At 37.8% G+C, this 26,417-nt stretch overlaps 2 protein-coding genes and 1 long non-coding RNA gene across 14 annotated transcripts in view; 1 reads left to right on the forward strand and 2 right to left on the reverse strand.

The window, feature by feature from the left end:
- Positions 1-16,268, forward strand: part of Phlpp (PH domain leucine-rich repeat protein phosphatase) — a 29,463-nt gene extending 13,195 nt beyond the window's left edge. For both annotated transcript variants that reach the window (XM_034972954.2, XM_069501274.1), the window contains 4 exons: positions 10,370-10,481; positions 12,070-12,192; positions 13,117-13,270; positions 13,837-16,268. In XM_034972954.2, the coding sequence (XP_034828845.2) occupies positions 10,370-10,481; positions 12,070-12,192; positions 13,117-13,270; positions 13,837-16,202 (2,755 nt within the window). In that variant the 3' untranslated portion in view covers positions 16,203-16,268. The remainder of the gene's footprint in view (positions 1-10,369; positions 10,482-12,069; positions 12,193-13,116; positions 13,271-13,836) is intronic.
- LOC138402988 (uncharacterized) overlaps positions 1-26,417 on the reverse strand; it is a 320,130-nt gene that overhangs the window by 53,708 nt on the left and 240,005 nt on the right. The gene's annotated exons all lie outside the window — the stretch shown is intronic.
- The window catches only part of Lim3 (Lim3 homeobox protein), an 83,469-nt gene continuing 73,312 nt past the window's right edge, over positions 16,261-26,417 (reverse strand). For 4 of the 11 annotated variants that reach the window (XM_069501575.1, XM_069501548.1, XM_034973059.2 and 1 more), the window contains 6 exons: positions 25,856-26,030; positions 24,905-25,113; positions 23,394-23,595; positions 18,856-19,013; positions 17,936-18,106; positions 16,261-17,507 (listed from right to left, as the gene is read on the reverse strand). In XM_069501575.1, coding sequence (XP_069357676.1) covers positions 17,350-17,507; positions 17,936-18,106; positions 18,856-19,013; positions 23,394-23,595; positions 24,905-25,113; positions 25,856-25,998 — 1,041 coding nt within the window. In that variant the 5' untranslated portion in view covers positions 25,999-26,030 and the 3' untranslated portion in view covers positions 16,261-17,349. The remainder of the gene's footprint in view (positions 17,508-17,935; positions 18,107-18,855; positions 19,014-23,393; positions 23,596-24,904; positions 25,114-25,855; positions 26,031-26,417) is intronic. The other 7 variants (XM_069501564.1, XM_034973067.2, XM_069501554.1 and 4 more) reach the window with 4 other exon arrangements.

A 26,417-nucleotide genomic window follows, 5' to 3' on the forward strand; every position in this document is an offset into this window, starting at 1 on the left:
GAACAAGCTAACCTGGAAGGGGTATGGCAGTTTTTATTAAACCCATGCAAGCTCCTTGGTTTCTACACGGCATCGTACCGCGGCGGAGCGCTAAATCGCTTGGCGGCACGGCTTTGCCGGTAGGGTGATGACTAGCCACGGTCGAAGCCTCCCACCAGACCAGACCAGAAATTTGGAAATTATAAAATTCCAATCCCCTACCAGGAATTGAACCCGGGACCTCCCACTAATAAGACCACAGAACTAATCACTGCACCAGGAGGTCATCAATTTATTTTAATAGGACAACTAGTGTCTCTATGTGACTTATTATGCTACGTCTGTGACTGACTATGCTACGTACGTGACTGACTATGCTACGTACGTGACTGACTATGGCTACGTAAGTGACTGACTATGCTACGTCTGTGACTGACTATTCTACGTACGTAACTGATGCTACGTCTGTGACTGACTATGCTACGTACGTGACCACTGGTTCGGAATGAAGATTCTATTGAGAAGAGCCAGCAAGAAACTAAACAGTGCTATTTTTATAATAAAAAGTTACATATATTATGTCTAACTGATCCGATTAAACCTTCAGACGAGACATTCTGTTTTAAATATTAATACAAATAACTGAATATAATACATACAATTAAGAGATTTCCTTATTAAGCTTCCGCGGCAGATTACTGCCTAATAAGGTAATTAGTAGATAATGCCTAATAAAGTAAGGTAATTAATAATTCTTAGTTGTTAACCAAGTAGTTATCCCAGTTTCCGCAACTTTTTTGCTTCCTTCTAATACCACCACCTAGGTTCCCTGGTGGAAGGTATTAAAGATACGATCGTTGTTTGTTTGTGTTAGCACATAACATCATTGTATTATGGTCAAACCATTACATTTAATTCAAAACTATACATTTTTAGGGTTCCGTACCTCAAAAGGAAAAAGGAACCCTTATAGGATCTCTTTGTCGTCTGTCTGTCTGTCAAGAAACCTCTAAACCGTGAATTTGTGGCCACATCATTAAAAAAAAGATTTAAATGTGTTCATGAACAAATAATTAGTATTCTTAACTTTCAACGTAAGATAACTATATCAAGTGGGGTTCATATTATGAAAGGGCTTTACTTGTACATTCTAAAACATATTTTATTTATTTTTATGCATAATAGTTTTTGATTTATTATTGATTGAAAATGTCGAAAAAATACTGCAGTACGGAACCCTCGGTGTGCGGGCTGACTCGCACTTGGTCGGTTTTTAACTTCCGCCACTAACAAGTGCTGAAATTTTATAGTGTGGGCTTACCTTACTTCAAATAACGTTTGTTAGTAAAGGAAAGGATTAGTTTTCAAAATACTTACACCAAAATGATTTATCAGGTTTCGCGCGGCTACCAGGGTCCTCAGTCGGGGTAATCGTAAAATGTAGTCGAGGGAGTGAAGTTCGTTGTCACTGACATTGATCTCTTCTAATCTGGAATAGAATTCAGTCATAATTAATTGTTTTAAGGATTCCATACCCGATGGATGCCAACTGGACCCTGTTACTAAGCCTCCGCTGTCCGTCCGTCCGTCTTTCAGCGGGCTATATCTCATGAACCGTAATAGGTAGAGCTGAAATTTTCACAGGATGTGTAGATATTTCTATTGCCGCTATAATAAAAAATACTAACTTTATAAAAATTTCGAAACGGCTGCCATGGAAATTAAAAAAATTAAAAAGTGTTCTTGTACGATGGTACGGAACTCTTCGTGTGTGCACTCGCACTTAACCGATTTTTGTACCTACTAGATTTTTTAGGTACAACTTCGAACTGTATCTCAAGTTGACTTTTGGAGGTTTATTTTGATCACAGTTGGGGTACACGTACCTATGTTTACAAATGGCCGAAAAAAACAGTAAAATTGAAATCAAGTGATAACTTTAGTTTCTGGTGTTTTTATTCCTATTGTTGCTGATTGTCTTCTCAATCGAAACGCATAAGATTGAATTGAACAGGGACCTACCTACAATAACATCAAAATTATACAAAAATTTAATTAATTATACTTACAATAAAAACACACACGCACATAGTAACAGGCAATGCGCGTAATAATAGTTAAATTATTGTGAAATCGATTTAATTGATTTTATCTATACGAGACCAGTTATATACCTGAAATACGAACATGCAGCGCAATCAAATTTTAAAGGTGGTTCCTTTAACATTAATTATTATAATTCTCAAATGTCTTTGAAAACATGCCCAAAATAGCTGATCCCGTGGGAACTCTTGGATTTTTCGGGGTTTCTGGGATAGAGAATAGTCTATTGCATTTCCAGGTCCTAAATTTATGCATAAACTACGTTGATCCATTGCTCTGTTGCCGCGTGGTTGGAGGACAAACCAACAAACAACTTTGCATTTACTTAAGTATAACATAATTGTGTAGTAATTACAAGTAGGTAGGTAAGTATATTAAAAGTTAATTACATAGTGCTGTATTATATCACTAAAGAAAATAATAATAATTAAACTTTCTACGCCTTGTGAACTTGTATAATGCGTAAAAAATGACTTCTCACGCGCCATTTTTAATTTATGTGTCAAATTTCATGTCAAAAGTACGTTTTAGCCCTTATTTTAAAGGTGATCCGTACTTTTGACATGACAGTTGACCCATAGAGTTAAAATGGAGCTTGAAAATCATTTTGTACGAACTATATACCTACCATATCTATTACACATGAGTAAAGATTCATAATATATTTACTCATGTGATTTTCCGAAGTTCAAACGCACGAGTCACGAACCCGTCCCCAAGAAAATTGACATCTTTAATTGGCTTCATAAATCATAGATACCTATTCATAGTAGAACTAGATAGATACGTTGGTATTATGTATTATAGGAACACAGGAATAACCTCGTATCGCATCAAAGTATTAATATACCTACGTAAGTATTGAACAATACGTGTTCGATGATAATAATTTCCATAGTGAAGTTTCGCCGTATGTTAATTTTTGACCTACAAGATCATTATACCGTGAATGATGAATTAAAAAAATAGTTGTAGGTACTTATTTAAAGAACATCGTGGTTCTTTGAGGCACAAAATAAATATCCTACTAGGTATGTGTTTTACACGAACTATGTGATGAAAAAGGAAGAGAAATTGGTAGAGAGTAGAGTCGGTAGAGACACGAGAGTTTTTGTTCAACCAAATGGAAAAAAGCGCGAGGTTTTTTAATTTATAAGAGAATAAAGAAAGAAACAAGTTTTGATAAAGAACAAAAGGATATTTTAAGCATATTGAGACAAAAGTTACGTATTATGAAAAAGTTACGTATCATAAAGAAAGTTACGTATTATGAAGATAGTAAGATGAAAGCCAAAGTCGGGAAATTAATTTTATTTTATTATCTTTAAGGAAGTATGACCTATAGAGTTAAAATGGCGGTAAGGAGTCATTTTTACGGACTATAAATGTAACTCTCCATTGGTCGCGTTTTTTTAACATTGTAACGTCACAATCTGGTCAAATCTGTGCAGATTTATTTATTTTTTCATTTAAAAAGTAAAGGTTCCATCTGGTGATACATGGGTGATAATGGTGAAGACAGAAGACTCCTCCAGGCTCAATCTCCCAGAATATTAAATTTTGGGAGATTGAGCCTCGAGGATGAAACTTCTCTGCCGGTTAGTGGGCTGAGGATCAGTGTAAGTGTAATAGTTTAGTAAATAGAAGACTATCTATCATATTATATTATAGTAGATACAAATAGCACATTACAGTTGAAAAATCCGATTATGGTCAATAGCTTACCGAACTTAATTTCACTTAATCCATTTAGACCACTTCCAGCTTTCTGAAGCCATGTTATAATGTCACTTATTACACTTGCATAAGATTGTCCTTGGAAGCACGTAACTATTTTATAACTAAACTGCAGTTGTACAAATCCAGAAAGTTCGAGTTAGGTGTGTATGACCATCTCTAAGAATGTATTCTAACTGACCGCGTGAGGTTCGCGCCCCACCGCGTGTTGAGCTACTACAAACATTAGCCAAGACATAATATTTTATTAAAACTTAGTACCTATATTTAAATCTTTGAATTGTCAGGCTGTTAACTGCAATATGTTATTATAGTTTCCTTTAAATTAAAATATAAGAGAAGTCATTGACAAAACTAACAACTGGCAACTCTACTAAATCCAGCATTTTTGACACATTTATCTACTACCAGAGTGTACTACAGTGAGGGAACTCTCGCTTTGATCCTGAATCGACGACATGTCAAATATTAGGCTATAATGACATAAAATCATAGAAAAATAGGGCTACCATAAGTCTACGCACATCAAATGCTGTACCAACATTTGACGCCTGCCAGGGACGTCGAAGCCTCGACATTTTGTTAGAAGCTCCCTAACTGCCGTGAACTGTGCCACTACTTTCTATGATTCCGTACGTCAATGAAAAACGGACCACCGACCAAGGATCTTCATTTCATCAGGACTTTCATTGCGGTCTATCTGTCCGTGTGTCAAGAACCTATTTCTCAGAAAAGGCTTGAGGTATCAAGTTAATATTATGTACCCTATCTAAATACAAAAGTCAATGGGCTCTTTATTTAAAGTTATAAAGGAAGAATCAAAAAATCTTTAATTTCAAATCCTGTGGCACTAAGCCTCAATAGCTCAACCGGTATAAGGGTGGACTGAAAACCGAAAGGTCGACGGTTCAAATCCCGCCCGTTGCACTATTGTCGTACCTACTCCTAGCACAAGCCTGACGCTTAATTGGAGAGGAAAGGGGAATATTAGTCATTTAATATGGATAATATTCTTTAAAAAAAAAAAAAAGTATAACGCAACAAACTTATAATATGTGCGATAGGTACTAACACCAATATTTTAAAGTAGCGTAGTTGGTACAAATAGTCTTGTTAAACGGTTCTAACTAATATAATATTAATTACGTTTAGATCCTTCAGGCTCAAAATGTTGAATTCTCATAATGTTGAATATGCAAAATGTTGAATTTCAATTCCCAAAACGTTGAATTCCAAAATGTTGAATTTGCAAAATGTTGAATTTCAATTCTCAAAACGTTGAATTCCAAAATGTTGAATTTGCAAAATGTTGAATTTCAATTCCCAAAATGTTGAATTCGCAAAAAACAAGAATCGGTTTGAAGCGACAGATAAAGATGATCTTGAAAATCATCAGCAGAAAATCATCATTCTTACAGGATCAACTGGAAATATATTGGTCGGTCTCTAACGGCACTAAGTATTATAATATTTTATTTGCGCATAATAACGGCAAACCGTAGTGCCGCGTAGACATAGGGCTACGGTAAAAATAATATCTATACTAATTATACGAAAGTGTGTGTCTGTTTGTCTGACTGCTAACTTTTCACGACCCATAGGAACAGATTTTTATTTTTGTCCCGGATAGTCAAAGAGTTCCCACGTGATTTTTGATAGACCTTCCCACGCCGACGAAGTCACTGGCATCGTCTATTTGGTACTGAGATAGCTTGCATCCCAGTATTGCTATTTTTTATTAGGCTATTTTTAGGCTATTTTTATCCCGGAAAATCAAGTTCCCACGGGGTTTCCTACCCACGCGGACGTAGTCGTACGCATTTCCTAATACATAATAAACAGCTTTAAAAATAAAATAACAGTCTAGTCTAAAGTTTACTGAAGCCACGGTTTGGCAACAGCACCAAGACCCAATGTACCTACTCGACGATGTTACAATACACACGCATTATCGTACCGCCTATCTACGGACGATCTATGCAATCGTTCGGTTTTTCACTCTCGATTTCCACTTTCGTCACTATTTCCTGTAGGTATTCCTATACCTAATTACAATATTGGATACATAAATGAATGTAGGTATGTTAGATGATATATGCTATATACCTACATTCATTTATGTATCCAATATTGTAATTAGGTATAGGAATACCTACAGGAAATAGTGACGAAAGTGGAAATCGAGAGTGAAAAACCGAACGATTGCATAGAGCGGCCGTAGATAGGCGGTACGATATGCGTGTGTATTGTAACATCGGCGAGTAGGTACATTGGGTCTTGGTGGCTGTTGCCAAACCGTGGCTTCAGTAAACTTTAGACTAGACTGTTATTTTATTTTAAAGCTGTTTATTATGTATTAGGAAATGCTACGACTACGTCCGCGTGGGGTAGGAACCCCGTGGAACTTGATTTTCCGGGATAAAAATAGCCTACAAAAATAGCCTAATAAAAATAGCAATACTGGGATGCAAGCTATCTCAGTAACCAATAGACGATGCCAGTGACTTCGTCGGCGTGGGAAGGTCTATCAAAATCACGTGGGAACTCTTTGACTATCCGGGACAAAAATAAAAATCTGTTCCTATGGGTCGTGAAAAGTTAGCAGTCAGACAAACAGACACACACTTTCGTATAATTAGTATAGATATTATTTTTACCGTAGCCCTATGTCTACGCGGCACTACGGTTTGCCGTTATTATGCGCAAATAAAATATTATAATACTTAGTGCCGTTAGAGACCGACCAATATATTCCAGTTGATCCTGTAAGAATGATGATTTTCTGCTGATGATTTTCAAGATCATCTTTATCTGTCGCTTCAAAACCGATTCTTGTTTTTGCGAATTCAACATTTTGGGAATTGAAATTCAACATTTTGCAATTCAACATTTTGGAATTCAACGTTTTGAGAATTGAAAATTCAACATTTTGCAAATTCAACATTTTGGAATTCAACGTTTTGGGAATTGAAATTCAACATTTTGCATATTCAACATTATGAGAATTCAACATTTTGAGCCTGAAGGATCTAAACGTAATTAATATTATATTAGTTAGAAACCGTTTAACAAGACTATTTGTACCAACTACGCTACTTTAAAATATTGGTGTTAGTACCTATCGCACATATTATAAGTTTGTTGCGTTATACTTTTTTTTTTTTTAAAGAATATTATCCATATTAAATGACTAATATTCCCCTTTCCTCTCCAATTAAGCGTCAGGCTTGTGCTAGGAGTAGGTACGACAATAGTGCAACGGGCGGGATTTGAACCGTCGACCTTTCGGTTTTCAGTCCACCCTTATACCGGTTGAGCTATTGAGGCTTAGTGCCACAGGATTTGAAATTAAAGATTTTTTGATTCTTCCTTATAACTTTAAATAAAGAGCCCATTGACTTTTGTATTTAGATAGGGTACATAATATTAACTTGATACCTCAAGCCTTGTTCTGAGAAATAGGTTCTTGACACACGGACAGATAGACCGGCAATGAAAGTCCTGATGAAATGAAGATCCTTGGTCGGTGGTCCGTTTTTCATTGACGTACGGAATCATAGAAAGTAGTGGCACAGTTCACGGCAGTTAGGGAGCTTCTAACAAAATGTCGAGGCTTCGACGTCCCTGGCAGGCGTCAAATGTTGGTACAGCATTTGATGTGCGTAGACTTATGGTAGCCCTATTTTTCTATGATTTTATGTCATTATAGCCTAATATTTGACATGTCGTCGATTCAGGATCAAAGCGAGAGTTCCCTCACTGTAGTACACTCTGGTAGTAGATAAATGTGTCAAAAATGCTGGGATTTAGTAGAGTTGCCAGTTGTTAGTTTTGTCAATGACTTCTCTTATATTTTAATTTAAAGGGAAAACTATAATAACATATTGCAGTTAACAGCCTGACAATTCAAAGATTTAAATATAGGTACTAAGTTTTAATAAAATATTATGTCTTGGCTAATGTTTGTAGTAGCTCAACACGCGGTGGGGCGCGAACCTCACGCGGTCAGTTAGAATACATTCTTAGAGATGGTCATACACACCTAACTCGAACTTTCTGGATTTGTACAACTGCAGTTTAGTTATAAAATAGTTACGTGCTTCCAAGGACAATCTTATGCAAGTGTAATAAGTGACATTATAACATGGCTTCAGAAAGCTGGAAGTGGTCTAAATGGATTAAGTGAAATTAAGTTCGGTAAGCTATTGACCATAATCGGATTTTTCAACTGTATGTGCTATTTGTATCTACTATAATATAATATGATAGATAGTCTTCTATTTACTAAACTATTACACTTACACTGATCCTCAGCCCACTAACCGGCAGAGAAGTTTCATCCTCGAGGCTCAATCTCCCAAAATTTAATATTCTGGGAGATTGAGCCTGGAGGAGTCTTCTGTCTTCACCATTATCACCCATGTATCACCAGATGGAACCTTTACTTTTTAAATGAAAAAATAAATAAATCTGCACAGATTTGACCAGATTGTGACGTTACAATGTTAAAAAAAACGCGACCAATGGAGAGTTACATTTATAGTCCGTAAAAATGACTCCTTACCGCCATTTTAACTCTATAGGTCATACTTCCTTAAAGATAATAAAATAAAATTAATTTCCCGACTTTGGCTTTCATCTTACTATCTTCATAATACGTAACTTTCTTTATGATACGTAACTTTTTCATAATACGTAACTTTTGTCTCAATATGCTTAAAATATCCTTTTGTTCTTTATCAAAACTTGTTTCTTTCTTTATTCTCTTATAAATTAAAAATAACCTCGCGCTTTTTTCCATTTGGTTGAACAAAAACTCTCGTGTCTCTACCGACTCTACTCTCTACCAATTTCTCTTCCTTTTTCATCACATAGTTCGTGTAAAACACATACCTAGTAGGATATTTATTTTGTGCCTCAAAGAACCACGATGTTCTTTAAATAAGTACCTACAACTATTTTTTTAATTCATCATTCACGGTATAATGATCTTGTAGGTCAAAAATTAACATACGGCGAAACTTCACTATGGAAATTATTATCATCGAACACGTATTGTTCAAATACTTACGTAGGTATTATTAATACTTTGATGCGATACGAGGTTATTCCTGTGTTCCTATAATACATAATACCAACGTATCTATCTAGTTCTACTATGAATAGGTATCTATGATTTATGAAGCCAATTAAAGATGTCAATTTTCTTGGGGACGGGTTCGTGACTCGTGCGTTTGAACTTCGGAAAATCACATGAGTAAATATATTATGAATCTTTACTCATGTGTAATAGATATGGTAGGTATATAGTTCGTACAAAATGATTTTCAAGCTCCATTTTAACTCTATGGGTCAACTGTCATGTCAAAAGTACGGATCACCTTTAAAATAAGGGCTAAAAACGTACTTTTGACATGAAATTTGACACATAAATTAAAAATGGCGCGTGAGAAGTCATTTTTTACGCATTATACAAGTTCACAAGGCGTGTAGAAAGTTTAATTATTATTATTTTCTTTAGTGATATAATACAGCACTATGTAATTAACTTTTAATATACTTACCTACCTACTTGTAATTACTACACAATTATTGTTATACTTAAGTAAATGCAAAAGTTGTTTGTTGGTTTGTCCTCCAACCACGCGGCAACAGAGCAATGGATCAACGTAGTTTATGCATAAATTTAGGACCTGGAGAATGCAATAGACTATTCTCTATCCCAGAAACCCCGAAAAATCCAAGAGTTCCCACGGGATCAGCTATTTTGGGCATGTTTTCAAAGACATTTGAGAATTATAATAATTAATGTTAAAGGAACCACCTTTAAAAATTTGATTGCGCTGCATGTTCGTATTTCAGGTATATAACTGGTCTCGTATAGATAAAATCAATTAAATCGATTTCACAATAATTTAACTTATTATTACGCGCATTGCCTGTTACTATGTGCGTGTGTGTTTTTATTGTAAGTATAATTAATTATAATTTTTGTATAATTTTGATGTTATTGTAGGTAGGTCCCTGTTCAATTCAATCTTATGCGTTTCGATTGAGAAGACAATCAGCAACAATAGGAATAAAAACACCAGAAACTAAAGTTATCACTTGATTTCAATTTTACTGTTTTTTTCGGCCATTTGTAAACATAGGTACGTGTACCCCAACTGTGATCAAAATAAACCTCCAAAAGTCAACTTGAGATACAGTTCGAAGTTGTACCTAAAAAAATCTAGTAGGTACAAAAATCGGTTAAGTGCGAGTGCACACACGAAGAGTTCCGTACCATCGTACAAGAACACTTTTTAATTTTTTTAATTTCCATGGCAGCCGTTTCGAAATTTTTATAAAGTTAGTATTTTTTATTATAGCGGCAATAGAAATATCTACACATCCTGTGAAAATTTCAGCTCTACCTATTACGGTTCATGAGATATAGCCCGCTGAAAGACGGACGGACGGACAGCGGAGGCTTAGTAACAGGGTCCAGTTGGCATCCATCGGGTATGGAATCCTTAAAACAATTAATTATGACTGAATTCTATTCCAGATTAGAAGAGATCAATGTCAGTGACAACGAACTTCACTCCCTCGACTACATTTTACGATTACCCCGACTGAGGACCCTGGTAGCCGCGCGAAACCTGATAAATCATTTTGGTGTAAGTATTTTGAAAACTAATCCTTTCCTTTACAAACAAACGTTATTTGAAGTAAGGGTAAGCCCACACTATAAAATTTCAGCACTTGTTAGTGGCGGAAGTTAAAAACCGACCAAGTGCGAGTCAGCCTCGCACACCGAGGGTTCCGTACTGCAGTATTTTTTCGACATTTTCAAATCAATAATAAATCAAAAACTATTATGCATAAAAATAAATAAAATATGTTTTAGAATGTACAAGTAAAGCCCTTTCATAATATGATACCCCACTTGATATAGTTATCTTACGTTGAAAGTTAAGAATACTAATTATTTGTTCATGAACACATTTAAATCTTTTTTTTAATGATGTGGCCACAAATTCACGGTTTAGAGGTTTCTTGACAGACAGACAGACGACAAAGAGATCCTATAAGGGTTCCTTTTTCCTTTTGAGGTACGGAACCCTAAAAATGTATAGTTTTGAATTAAATGTAATGGTTTGACCATAATACAAATGATGTTATGTGCTAACACAAACAAACAACGATCGTATCTTTAATACCTTCCACCAGGGAACCTAGGTGGTGGTATTAGAAGGAAGCAAAAAAGTTGCGGAAACTGGGATAACTACTTGGTTAACAACTAAGAATTATTAATTACCTTACTTTATTAGGCATTATCTACTAATTACCTTATTAGGCAGTAATCTGCCGCGGAAGCTTAATAAGGAAATCTCTTAATTGTATGTATTATATTCAGTTATTTGTATTAATATTTAAAACAGAATGTCTCGTCTGAAGGTTTAATCGGATCAGTTAGACATAATATATGTAACTTTTTATTATTTAAAAATAGCAACTGTTTAGTTTCTTGCTGGCTCTTCTCAATAGAATCTTCATTCCGAACCAGTGGTCACGTACGTAGCATAGTCAGTCACAGACGTAGCATCAGTTACGTACGTAGAATAGTCAGTCACAGACGTAGCATAGTCAGTCACTTACGTAGCCATAGTCAGTCACGTACGTAGCATAGTCAGTCACGTACGTAGCATAGTCAGTCACAGACGTAGCATAATAAGTCACATAGAGACACTAGTTGTCCTATTAAAAATAAATTGATGACCTCCCTGGTGCAGTGATTAGTTCTGTGGTCTTATTAGTGGGAGGTCCCGGGTTCAATTCCTGGTAGGGGATTGGAATTTTATAATTTCCAAATTTCTGGTCTGGTCTGGTGGGAGGCTTCGACCGTGGCTAGTCATCACCCTACCGGCAAAGCCGTGCCGCCAAGCGATTTAGCGCTCCGCCGCGGTACGATGCCGTGTAGAAACCAAAGGAGCTTGCATGGGTTTAATAAAAACTGCCATACCCCTTCCAGGTTAGCTTGTTCCATGTTAGACTGCATCATCACTTAGTGCTTACCACCAGGCGTCAAGCGAAATTGCAGTTAAGAACTAACTTGTATCTGAATTTAAAAAAATCTTAATTTTATAATACGAATTATCGAATTTTCCTTACAATACGAATGCTGATGAAAAGCTCAGTATAATTATTCAAATCCAGTTAAACAATGTATGCCTTTTTAAATATACGTCATGTTTGACCTTTCAGTCAAATAACATAAATCAAATGGGTCCAGGGGAAGAGAACAGAAGCGAGAACCGCGCGCCGCTGACGAACGTTGACCTCCGCCACAACCGACTGAAAGGAAGCATTATCCTTGGCAATTACGAGGTAAGACCTTACTAGATGTTATAAACATGAATCATTATTCTTGAAAGATTAAAATATATACTGAGTATTAAGGTAGGTACATAAACATATAAAATATAAAACAATAACAAATAAGTGAATCTTAAATAAGTATGTACAGTTCTTGCAATTCACGAAGGCGAGTGGCTCATGCTTGTGTTTAAGTCGTATCGGTATAAGTAACGTACACTGAATGTGTGCGTTTGCGAGCGCTTGCTCGCGACTGATTGGTCCGACATGCACGCACATATCCGACGTAACCATAAGTAAAGTCCACTCGCGTTTGTGAATTGCAAAAACTGTAAAAGGAAAAGGTGACTGACTGGCTGACCGATCTATCAAAGCACAGCTCAAACTACTGAACGGATGGGGCTGAAAGGCATACAGATAGCTAATTATGACGTAGACATCCGCTAAGAAAGGATTTTTGAAAATTCAACCCAACTTAAAAATAGTAAAATAGGTATTTCGAATTTGTGTAGGCCATAACGCGGGCAAATGGTACAAGTAGTTAACAATAAAGTTTTAAAATAAAAACAGTTTCATTTTACAGTTAATATGAATTTTACAAATCGATATAATATCCTCCATTCCCACGGACCCCTGCAGCATAGAGACTGAGGATTTTCGGGATCTGGGATCTTAAAACTCAGAGTTCAATAAAGTTATATTGTCATTCGTTCACGGTTCACTAGAAATATAATTTCATATCTTGATTTGATACAAGTAAATGAGAGTAAAGCTAAATAAAAAACGTTCTCAGGTTTTTCTGATTCCAAAAACAAAATTGACTTAGCATTGTACCTACTGTATAGTAAAAACGACAACCATACGATTTTGAATTCTCTGTTACAGTTTAATAGAAGGTAAACACATACTAATCAATTGTATTTTTCCTTATTTCAGCACTTAGTATCACTTGATGTCTCATACAACGCTGTCGAGGTGCTGGTTCTGTCTGCTCTGCGTGGTCTTCGTGAGTTGTATGCAGCTCACAATGTCATACAACACCTAGCCTTACACGGGGCTTCATTACGAATACTACGGGCTCCATATAATCGTAAGTTTTATCTATTATTCTGATTATATAAAAGTAAAAGCTGACTTACTGATTGACTGACTAGTTGATTGACTTACTGACTGACTGACTAATCTACCAACGCACAGCTCAAACTTCTGGACTGATCGGGCTGAATTTTGGCATGCAGATAGCTATAATGACGTAGACATTCACTAAGAAATGATTTTTGCAAATTCAACCTCTGAGGGGGTAAAATAAGGGTTTGAAATTTGTGTAGCACACGCGGATGAAGTCGCGGACATAAGCTCATTTTTTTTAAATATCCTTTTCAATATTGTCATTTTCTAATCGTATGATAGTAGACTACCTGACAATACCTACGAGTATATAGGTACAGTCAAAGGCCAAAACTCGTTTAGTACCTTTATGATCGAATTCGCTTGCACTGCCACGGCACGCTTGTGCGTACATAATATGAGTGTTTGTGTGGCGTGTTAATAGAAAAAGGCCATAAGTGCGACTGGTTTTGATGCAATAGTTTTGCGAGATTGATGCTCGAATTCTGAGGCCGACCGTGCTTAAAAGTGGTTATTGTTTTATTTCAGAATTGGATAGCTTGACTACGATGGTGCCACCTATCAACTTAGTCGAGATCGATGTTTCACATAACAAATTATCTTCCTTGCCACAATGGCTCAGCGGGTGTTCTGATCTGACCAAACTCTTCGCCAGCAACAATCAACTAACGTCACTTCCTGACCACTTATTCTGCAGTGAACTATCCAGCCTTAGCCATTTACATTTAGCACACAATAAAATAACAAATTTTCCATCGATGCCACGATTGAGATCACCTTTAAAAGAACTGCTTCTCCACGACAACTGCATCCAAACACTTCCAGAAAATTTCTTCTCAATTTGTGACAGATTAAATATTTTAAACCTTTCAAACAACAGACTGAGCCGCTTACCTCGTGTTAGAGGAGCTTCGCCACATTGCTTAGAGCGCCTCTATCTGACAGCAAATTGTTTAACAGACGAAGTCATAGATGTCATAATAACATTTCGTGGTCTAAAAATACTCCATATTGCCTATAACTGTTTGATAAGCCTGCCAGATAATTGCTTTAACTTTTGGCCTGAGATTGAAGAGCTGATAATTTCAGGCAATTCCTTAACTAAGCTACCAGATAACTTGCCACAGTTAAATAACATCAGAGTGGTACGTGCACATTCAAATAGATTACGGAGTATTCCAATGTTTGCATGTAGTGCTTCAGTTAAAATATTGGACTTTGCTCATAACGAATTAGATAGTATCGACCTGAGGTTATTAGCTCCGAAACAGTTGAAATTTCTTGATATATCGTGTAATAAAAAATTACAAATGGATCCATCACAGTTTAATGCCTATAAATGCCAACGTCCGCTAAGTCTTGTTGATGTCACTGGACAAAATGCACTGTCATGGTCTCAAAAAAGTAATTATCATGAAGAATTAAATGGTGCTACGCCTTGGGTAACAGGATTTTCAGAATGTCCCAATAAGAACTTGCAACTATCTTGTGCTCAAATTCGTCTTCCATCATTTTGTAATAAAGAAGGTCTGTTCGCAATAATCGATGGCGAAACGGATGTTGAGGTACCTAAAATTTTACAAACTACTTTACCAGGACTCCTTCTTGAAGAGAAGTCTATTAAAGAAACTGTAAATGAGTACATGAAATATGTCGTCCTTTCAGCTCATAGAGAATTAAAGCAAAAAGGTCAACGAAAAGGTGCTTGCCTTATTCTGTGCCACTTATCACCTATAATAGCACCGGAAAATGGTTTTGGCCAAACGGCCCGAAAATATAACTTAAGGCTGGCTAATGTAGGCAACACGAAAGCGGTTTTAAGTCGCCGTAGTGGGCCATTATGCTTAGGTATAGAAAACAATAAACGGTTGGGTTACTCTTCCCGGTACCCAAATACAGTACCTGATCCTGATATTATACAAACAGTTATCAAAGATGATGATGAATTTTTGATATTAGGAAACGGCAAATTCTGGAATGTTGTTACAGTGGATGCTGCTGTATCTGAAGTAAGGACTGAGAGGAATCCAGTTTTAGCAGCAAAGCGATTGCAAGACTTAGCTCAAAGTTATGGCGCAGAAGACTGTATATCTGTTGTCATTGTTCGATTTGATACGGTACGTCCCGATGTTGATTTACTAATGCGCGAGCTTCGAAATACAATTAACACTAAATCGGCATGTAGACCTGATTGTTGTTGCTCTCGTTTGGAACCCTGTTGTCATTCTATTACACCACCCAAATCAACTAGCGATAGATCTTCACCTAGCGGACAAAGTGATAGACCTTCAAGCGAAATAGTAAACCAACAACATTACGCAAGTGTAAGGTCACACATTAGAGCGTCTGAGAGGAAACCTCGTGGCGCTGTGGCAAGAGCAATACGAGTACGAGTTGAAGAGGAAAAGGACGATGAGCGAACAAATGAGGAAGTTCCTTCTTCCGATGAACAGTTTAAGTGCTGGGAGTACATGTTGGAACAAAATACTCAAATGCTTTTTGATAAGGAACTTGATAATCTTTCAAAAGGTATTAAATCAAATGGTAGCCTGAGAAATTTAAAAGGTTTATCTGGAAGCAGTCCGCAACTCCATTTGACAGGACAAGTAGAGGTTCAAAAACAAAACAAGTCTAAAGTTCCATTTCTATCAAAACATTTTGGGAGCGCCAGATCTTTTGGTAACAACTTGAAACCTGAATATCGATTTGGATCGGGTAGAATGCCAAATGGCGGACCAAACGCTGCATATTTTGGTTCACTCCAGAGACTAATGCCCTATCATTTAGAATATGATTTCGCTGTTATACAAGAAAAAACAGCACCATCCCAAGACTCATTGGACCTCGAAGGCCGGATGCAACAGTACTGGGGAGTGGCTACAACGGAACTGTAAATACATACCTATTGTAAAATATAATTACATAAAACTTGTAAATAAAACTTCAAATCAATTACCGCATTAACTGTTATTATTAATATACCATTTATGTCTCGACTAGATTTTTTTGCACAAAGTATGATAGGTATCACTATGGCCTTATTAATACGTGAACTATTCTAAGTAATAATTACATTCACTTTATGTACAGAAATATTATTTTTACGATTACACACATATAATATTACATAGCATTCAAATAATTATAAATCTATGAAATAACATCTAATTCAAAAGATTCGTAATAATTACAATCATTTTATTGTATCATCATCAAAATATAACCAAGATATTTTTTGCTTGGATTACCGAATCATTCTTGTGGTTTACAGTCATAATAATTATTTTAATTTTAAAACTTTGTACATTACTTACACTGTATCCTGGATACAATTTTGTGCAATCACAAAAACTTACGACTTGAAGAAGATATTTACAAATTTCAAAGCTTTGGTAATTTTATTATACAACATCAAGATGTTGAAACTTAAAAAAAAATTAAAATTATATATTACATTTATAATTTTATTATTATATTCAAAGTCTTCTCTTATTTCCGTCTTCACCCTATTACCGCCACTAGGTACACCGTTAGACCTACTCTCATATTGTACTAATATTGGAATGGAAATGGAATGCAATAATAGAGTTAAGTTATTTCCTAAACGCCATATTAAAACATGAGGATATCTGTTATAGATGAATATAAAGGCGGAATCAGTAAATCACCGTGGAATTCTATTCAAATCTCCCATGGCCATGATAGTGTAATTATAATAGATATACCTAACAATTGGAAGTTTTGCATTAATTTCGTTTGCAAAATGGACCATGTTAGCGCACACTGACCGATCGTTTTAACTTTTAATATAGATAATAATATTTTTAATTGATCAAAATAGATTATTAGTTTAGGTTCTATTTACACTGTATCTATAATATTATCTGTGTCTTTTGTAATAAACGACGATGTTTACTCGTGTATCAATCACAGCTCTCGTTTCACTACGAGTTCAAGCGGCTGCACGGCGAGCACGTGGGCGGGGCAGGGTGCGGGGAGCGGCGGGGGCGCGGGCTGCGCGTGCGCCGGAGGTGGCCGCCGCTAGGGATAGCCTCGCGGGGAGTAGTGGTGCGGCTCTCCTAACCAAGAGTCTGGTGAAGGAGGAAAGTCAGGATACCCTCCCGCAGCCGGGGAAGACGAGCTGCTCATGTCGGATGCACCACCTGCTCCTGCAAGTCCAGCGCCGCTCATTGCTTGACCTGTCCCAAAAATTCTATAATTAAAAGCTTCTTATGCTTAGGTAGATATAAAGAAATGATAGTCACAAGCCTTTTCAAAGTTCTAATATGCGTGTCATCTTACTTTAACGGTGAAGGAAAATATCGTAAGAAATACCTATTTCAACAAAGTTAAATAGATTTTGATTTTTTGATTTTATTTTTAAAAACCTGCATGCTTGAGAGTTCTCTATAATGTTCTCGAAGGTGTATGAAGTCTGCCAATGCCCACTTGGCCAGGTAGAATATGCCCAAGCCCTTCTCATTCTGAGAGGAGAGCTGTGTTCAATAGTGAGCCAGCGATGGGTTGATTATGACTTGGCTAGCGTGGTGAGCAAATGGCCAAAAATCTTTTCATTCTGAGGGGAGACTCGTTCTTAGAATGATAATAATATGATGAAATTATTTACCAATATTGGTGTACACGAGATGGTCTGGCGGGTAGTGGTAGTGCGCGTGGGGCGGCGAGTGCGCGCGCAGGTAGGGCGGCGTGGCCCCGAACCGCGTTCCCGCCGCGCCACCAGCGGGCGAACCTTCTTCTCCTCCGAGCGCTGCTGTGCTGTAGCTGTCGTTGCTTAGCTCTACAAAGGAGATACAGAGTTGTAGGTAAGAAACTATAGGTATAATATCCCTTCTTAGGTTTCCGTACCTCAAGAGTAAAAACGGAACCCTTATAGGATCACTTCGTTGTCTGTCTGTCGTGACTCTCATGGGAATCAAAACCTATAGGGAACATCCCGTTGACTTAAAAGCATTAAATTTTGCCAGTAGAGCCAGCGCGTGCCAGACCTTCGTTATTTAATAAAAGCTGAAAGTTTATATGCGTATCGTCCGCAACACAGGGAGGAACGATCAGCGACTATGAAGTTTGGATCATGGTCGCTTTAGTAAAACAGGTAATAAAGGTGTATTCTTACGCCAACCTATGAAGTCTAATTTTTTCACATTCTCTTCTGACTAGTACCTACTAGAAATCGCGTCATGCATTGCCAGACACTCAGTATATCGTGGGGCAACCCCCTGCCAGAGATCTTTAAACTTTAACGACATCTGGTAGGGGGTTGCCACTAATAGGACCGTTTCGGTAGAATTAAAGAAAACGGCCCTACTGGGCTAGGTGCTCTTAGTTATAGTTCAGAATGTTGTCCTTTATTTAAATTACAAAGCTAAAAACATGTAGCCTTAAAAACAAAATGAAAGCTTAGGGTAAGTACTGCCGTTTTGTGTATGTCTACCTACGTATATAATGCATGATTGTAATCCACGTATGGCCTTTTCGACTGTCGATTGTCCAAGTAAGCATTAGGTAGTTCATCTAAAGCAAGCTTACCGTGATGGCTGAAGGAATCCAAATCGATTTTCAGTTCATCCTTATCGAGCAGTCGGTCATGTCTGGGTGAACCGCTGCCTCCACCTTTCATGGACCTGAAATATTGCGACCAGCGTGTTCGGCCTGCGTCCTTCTTTAGCCGCTTCTCTTTTGCTCTCCTTTGAAACAAAGATATTGGTCGTCTTAAACTTTTACTGGTATAATAATTACTAATAGTTGCAGATAGATATCTATGTAATTCTTAATTCCACTTGAAATTAAAAAAAGAAAAGTATGTATAAACTAAAATCCAAATGGTCGTACCAACGTTCAAATCCAATGATATTGTCATTGTTCAAATCGCACCCGTTGGACTAAATAGGGCGCGTTTGGAAACCTCGTAGCTTTAGTTTTAACTTTTAAGTTTGCGTCAAAATTATCACCACTATATCTTACAAATCCAACAACTGATAATAATCAAAAAGTGTAATTTGTTACCTATTTTGAATAAATTATTTGATTTGATTTCGTACCAACCTACCTACTTACTCCTAGATTAATAAAAACTATTTGAAGTGAAAATGCAGGAAATTCGCATGTGTAACATGGCAACTTTTTAAACGACTTCAAAAAAAGGAGGAGGTTCTTAATTCGACTGTATGTTTTTTTTTGTATGTTTGTAACGCGATTTCTCCGCCAAATATAAACTGATTTTGATGATTCTTTTATTGTTTGGTAGGACATACCTACTTGATAGGTCTATTTGACGTCGGTGAAGATCTGATGAATATCTTCGGAGATGGAGAACATAGCTCCTCAGTGGATAAGAGTAAATTGCTCGCGATCAGTGTAATAGCTTAGTAAACAGTAGGTTTGTAACCAGGCATATCATATTTTAGTACGATGGGTCCACTAAAAATTGTGAAAAAAAAATCAAAAAAAAAAACCGACTTCAATAACCACCAACACTAAAAAGTAAAAAATAATTTAATTTATTACCCAATATATTAGGTTCAGTTTTCAGCTACCTTATGGATCACTAGCTGATGCCCACGACGTTGTCCCCATGGATTTAGGTTAATGAAAATCCCATGGGAATTCTAATTATCTGGTATTAAAAAGTAGCCTATGTGTTAATCAGAGTATAATTTATCTCCATTCCTTTCAGCCAAAACCGTCCAGTAGTTTTGGTGTAAAAGAGCAACAAACTTACACACACATACATACAAACTTTCGCCTTTATAATATTAGTGTGATGTGATCATGGGCAGACAACGGAGCAAATTAATTTCTACCACGTCGTCGTCTCAATCTGGCGCCGCCGCTTATTCACTGTTACGTAACTCGCATTCAAACTGAACCATCATTGATGAAAAACAACTCCACAGGAATCGATTCAAAATACCTAAATACCCAGCATAGACTGCACCCTATCGCGTATGTTTAGCGTGTACTATTAGCGAAGCGGCAGGGAGCCCGACAAAGAGCGCGCTTAATTAAGCCTCCGCCCAGCCCGCCGGGACTCCGTGCTGCGATATAGCCGCGATGGATTATTGGAACAATGGCCGAAATTACTTTTATCGCTGTTATTGTTATGGTTGCTTTATTGATTTGTCCGTATGGATATACGGCTAAGCAGGTCAGCTAGGAGCCTATAGCAAAGAGAAAAACTTTTTCAGAGAAAACCCGGTCACTAACGTGTGGGTGGGTACTATTGAAATATTTTAATTTTTAACGAATAATTATTGAAATGTCCTCCCAAAACATACGCATGAATCAATCAAGCATGTACCTATGTATCAATGAGAAAATAATACAACTTGTACATATCGGATATATGTACAAGTTAAACTCTCCAGGTCATAATGAATCTAGAGACGAAGCTTTCGCTTCAGCCTACTGAAGCGAAAGCCGAAATAGACTTTTTACCTCTTTGTGGGAGTAATATATCGTTATTAGGAGTAAAAGGTTAAAGGACTATCAAGCTGACCTAGTAAAAGTAAAGTAAAGTAAAGTAAGTAAAATATGCTTTATTGTACACCAAAACCAAAACAATAGACATATGACAAAGATAGCATGTACAATAGGCGGCCTTATCGTTAAAATAGCGAAAAGATAGTACCTACTTAAGTACTGGAAACATCGAAAATAAATATTAATTTTAGAGTCCCTCTCAGTCCAAAATCCAGATCCAAAAACAAATAAAACCACTGTTATATTTTCATACTTAGTTTTATGTTTTCCCTTCTGTGGACAGTCTCACTGACTGTAAATTTTTTGGGAAGACTGGCATATTTTTGTGTTCGATGTTTTAGTCTGTTACTCCCGGTAACTTTAATAGTTGTAACAGTAAATTAATATGAGCTGTAGCTAATAGGTAGTAGGCTAGTTTACAATCGCATGTGCAGTCGTTTAGCTATCTCGGTGTTTGGTCGCGCGCGAGCGGCGTCGTCACGGCGGCCGTCACGCCCCGCGCTTTGGGCGCGCCTCGTAAAACGCGCACGTTATCACAATGCTTGACTTGCAATGCCTATTGTGCACGCCACATACAAGAGTTACAGTACCCGGCAAGAAATATTGTACATCGACCTTTAGAAAGAGATAGCGGTTTCGTAAGCGTTGTCTGTCGTTGAGACCGACAAAACGTCACATAGGTTTGACGACCTCCCTGGCGCAGTGGTGAGCGCTGTGGTCTTATTAGTGGGAGGTCCCGGGTTCGATTCCTGGCAGGGGTTTGGAATTTTATAATTTCTAAATTTCTGGTCTGGTCTGGTGGGAGGCTTCGGCCGTGGCTAGTTACCACCCTGCCGGCAAAGCCGTGCCGCCAAGCGATTTAGCGTTCCGGTACGATGCCGTGTAGAAACCAAAGGGGTATGGGTTTACTAAAAACTGCCATACCCCTTCCAGGTTAGCCCGCTATCATCTTAGACTGCATCATCACTTACCACCAGGTGAGATTGCAGTCAAGGGCTAACTTGTATGTGAATAAAAAAAAAAAAAAAGGCAGCTATGAGTGACAGAGACAACGCTCTACAAAGCCGAAATCTCATTCTAAAGGTCAATATACAATATTTCTTGCCGGTTACTAAATAAATCTATGATAGCCTAGTGGCTATGACGTCCGCCTCCTAATCAGAGGTTGAAAAGTCGATCCCGGGCACGTACCTCTAACTTTTCAGTGTTATATATGCGTTATAAGCAAGTTTTAAGTAATTAAATATCACTGAAAACATCGTGAGGAAACATGCATGCCTGAGAGTTCTCCATAATGTGCTCCAAGGTGTGTGAAACTTGCCTATTCGCACTAGGCCAGCGTGGTGGACTATGGCCGAACCCTTCTCATACTAAGAGGAGAACCGTGCTCCATAGTGAACCGGCTATGGGTTGATCATGATGACTATAATTACATATTTTTGAGGCAGATAATGATTAATTTGAACTTAAAATCTATTTAAACACAAATAGTACCTACCTAATAAAAAAAATTAAAAACACGACTACCCTGCCAAAAAAAGGTAGGTATAGCCAATAAGATACGATGTAACGATTCTAGCGATAGGACATCCAAATCTGTTCAGGCATTTAGAAGTTATGGTGGAAAAAAGAAACTCACATATTACACACATACCTACATAATATTACATACACAATACCTATTTAGGTACATGAACCCTGCAAACACTCCTTTTTTGGGGAGTCGTGTAAATAAATCCAAGGGTTCCGTACCTCAAAAGGAAAAAAGTACCTACATGTCTGGACTAAACATGTAGGTAGTAGGTAGGTAGGTATTCCTATTGTGATAAAGGTCATACTTTTGTATCATACTAAGGTCGCTACTAGTTCGCCAAACGTATTGTGTTGAATGATTCTATTGAATTACGTATATCTTTGTATTTAATCAGTTATATGCGGAAAATAAGTTATACTTGGCTGAACATTACTATTCTTTTATGATTGCAATTCCAGAGCAACATAACGACCGACTTTAGACCATAACTTACCTATATTATTAATCTTTGCCTATGTCTTGTTAACACAACATTTTAAAATCATTAGTTCTTACTTGCTTTCTCGTTTTTAGCGTGTATGCAAAATCAATTAAGTTGGTATTGATATAAGTACAAAATCGATTTATCAATTAACATGGTAGTGGAAATGGTTGACGCTTGATTAACCTTTTGTTACTTCATACTTGCCTTGCTAGGCAACGCGACGTTGGTACGTCAGAGAAATTGGAACAGTAGCTGATATCAATCGATGTTCTACTACTTACCAGATAACTGCGTTTTAGGTATCTATGCGTTTAGGACATTACACAATTGTTTAGAGACTAAAATGCAGCGTCTGATAAAATTCTACGTCTGTAAAAGATGTGATATGCTAGTGGTCAAAACGTCGGCCTTCTATTCGAGAGGTCCGGGGTTGCATGCCTGACGCATGTGTAACTTCTAGCATTATTTAATAAGTATCACTTGCAGTGAAGGAAAACATCGCGAGGAAACCTGCATGCCTGAGAGCTCTTAGGCATACAGATTGCAGGTATTATACTTTTTACTCACCTATTCTGAAACCAGACTTGAACAACTCGCATATCGAGGCCAGTATCCTGGGCGAGCTGCTCTCTCACGTGCCGCGCTGGCTTCGGACTACTGCTGTACGCGCTTTTGAGCGTTTCTAGCTGCTTGGCAGTTATCGTGGTTCGCGGTCGTTTGCTAGCGGCGTCCCCGTCTAAGGAGCCCTCACCTGCGACAGACAAATCACCTATAAATGCATATTATAAACGACTTCATAGTAATTCTGTACATGAGTACCAATTTGAAAATATTTAACCAACTCTTAGAATACAAAACCGCATTCAAATCGATCCATGCGTTTGAGAATTGTAAGCCACAAAATTTTATTAATTTTAGGCTTCAAAATTTTATTAACCAGCAAACTTAAGCCTATAAAGCAGGTATCGACCTAAGTTACTTCGGTATTTATAATTTCGCTTAGCAGCCATTGTTAGCAGCATAAATATAATAGGTACCTACGTAAGATATAGAATATTTATTGGGCGGCCAGATTTTCAGGTGAGAGCAACGAACTTAGAGGTCAAACTTATATTACTTTTTATTTTATTATTATTATCATTAAACTTATAAAAATTACATAATTATTCCTGCTGCATTCAGTGCGCCACAAAAACCACAGTCAGTTCTACTGAGCACTTCCTTTTAGGATCACAAAGCTAAGGAATTTATTATTCTGTTTAATATAGGTCAAAGTTACTTGGGTCTATGTAATTTCGTTTACTACCTAGCTTAAATAAAATGTGTAAGTTATGGAATGTTCGTTGGGCGGCCGGATTTTCAGGCAAGTGCGTACTAAGCCAAATTTCAACGGCCCTTTCTAACTAGCACAATTTTCTTATCTTTTCGGCTTTCACGGCCCGTCCGTATAGTCGATTTTGTAAAAATGTACCTATAGAGATAGCTTGCATCCCGGAGACGAACATTGTAGGTTACTTTTTATCCCGGAAAGTCAAAGAGTTCCCGCGATAACCAATATCCATGCGGATGAGGCGAGAATTCATCAGATTACGAAGGTTTTACGCCATAAATAAGCATTGACCTATTACAAGTAGGGTAAGCAGTGTTTTCATGCTTTTATGACCTGCACTGTCGTAGCGCCCAAACTACTGAGCCAATATTGATAAATGAGGTGTCAATCGATTCAATACAAAATAGATAGTAGATAATCTATGGCGTACATTTTGAGAAAAGATTAGCCATATTTGCTCTAGGTACTACTTATGTGTCAATAATTGTCATGTCAAAAGTAGATGTTACGCCTAAAATTTAACTCCTCACGCGCCATTTTAACTTTTTACGTCAAATTTCATGTCAAAAGTACGACTTTAGTCTTTATTTTAAAAGGCGAACCGTACTTTTGACATGACAGTTCACAGTTGACCCATACAGTTAAAATGGCGCGTGAAGAGTCATTTTATTGACTTGAAAGTTGACACATAGAGCAAAATATAACAAGTGTTTTCCCAAAATGTATGCATGATAGTTTAGTTATTTACCTTTCGCCCTCGCCGCTTCATAGTCAGGCTTACAGACGAGTTTGCCGTCCTCCATAAGGTAGAATTCGTCTCCCGTGTTCAAGGTCCTCGCGCACGCGGCGCACGCAAAGCACCGGAGGTGGTAGACGTGCGCCTGCGCCCGCCGCACCACCTGCGTCGGCGGGATGCCTTGCCCGCAGCCCGCACACTTCGTGCCGAAGCGCCTGGGACAACAGCCGCAACCAAAAACATTATCAAAGAGACATTATAAAATACCTCACTGTAGTCCTCATTTCTGAGGATTGTGACCTCTTTCTATGAGTCACATACTAGGTATATGCATGGTAGGAGTTCCAACAACATTAATCAAAGAGACGTTATACAATACCTCTCTGCGCCGTAGTCAGAGATAAGTCAAACGAGATAACTTTTGTCAGTTTTGATGCTAAGTAAGTACCTACCTATTTGGCAGTGGACACTCTCATTCTGAGAGCAGAGCTATATGTTGTCTCAATCCATCGATTCAGATGATGTTATCCTACCTTGTACATAGTTTATGGAATTGCAATAAATTGAAATTGACAATAATGACTCGGCTTAAAGGTACACCGTTATAATAACAGGTTTACTTGAAGAAGTCCTCGGTTGTTCCTCGCAAAGCACTTGCCGGACAGCATGGCTCGACACTTGACGCACCGCAAGCAGCCCGCGTGCCATGTTCGGTCGGATACTTTCAGCACGTATCGGTCGACTATCATCGCATGACATCCCCCGCACTTTTGGTTATAATAAGAGGCTTACTTGAAGAGGTCCTCGGTAGTTCCTTGCAAAGCACTTGCCGGACAGCATGACTCGACACTTGGCGCACCGCAAGCAGCCCGCGTGCCATGTTCGGTCGGATAGTTTCAGCACGTATCGGTCGACTATCATCGCATGACATCCCCGCACTTTGGGTTATAATAAGAGGCTTACTTGAAGAAGTCCTCGGTACAGTAGAGCTGGTTGTTCCTCGCAAAGCACTTGCCGGACAGCATAGCTCGACACTCGACGCAGCGCAAGCAGCCCGCGTGCCACGTTCGGTCGGACACTTTCAGCACGTACCGGTCGACTATCATCTCATGACATCCCCCGCACTTTGGAATACTGGCTGCACAAAAGAGAAAATTGTTTTTCTTCCTGGAAGCTTTGAAGCCCCAATGACTTGACAGGGTAGGTATTAGAAAGATTCTTTATTTTCTAAATGCTTTTGAATCGTCTAATGAATCTAAGTACCACTGGTTTAGAGTGCCCTGCCTACTGGGAAGAACTAGCAGAAACTCGGCGGTTGCTATTTTCAAATATTCAATTTACAATCATACGATATCTACTCGTGTGATCATACAAAGTATGCCTGTAGGTACGTACCTACTTACCTATGCTATGCAAGTAGCCTTTTTAAAAAAAGGCTACGTTAAACCTACGTTATTAATGTAAGGATAATCGTCCACGGCGCGTAGCAATACAGCCGCGCGTATCTTGAACATAGTAGGTAAGG

This window comes from Maniola hyperantus, chromosome 1 (genome assembly GCF_902806685.2).
Source record: "Maniola hyperantus chromosome 1, iAphHyp1.2, whole genome shotgun sequence".
NCBI lineage: Eukaryota > Metazoa > Arthropoda > Insecta > Lepidoptera > Nymphalidae > Maniola > Maniola hyperantus.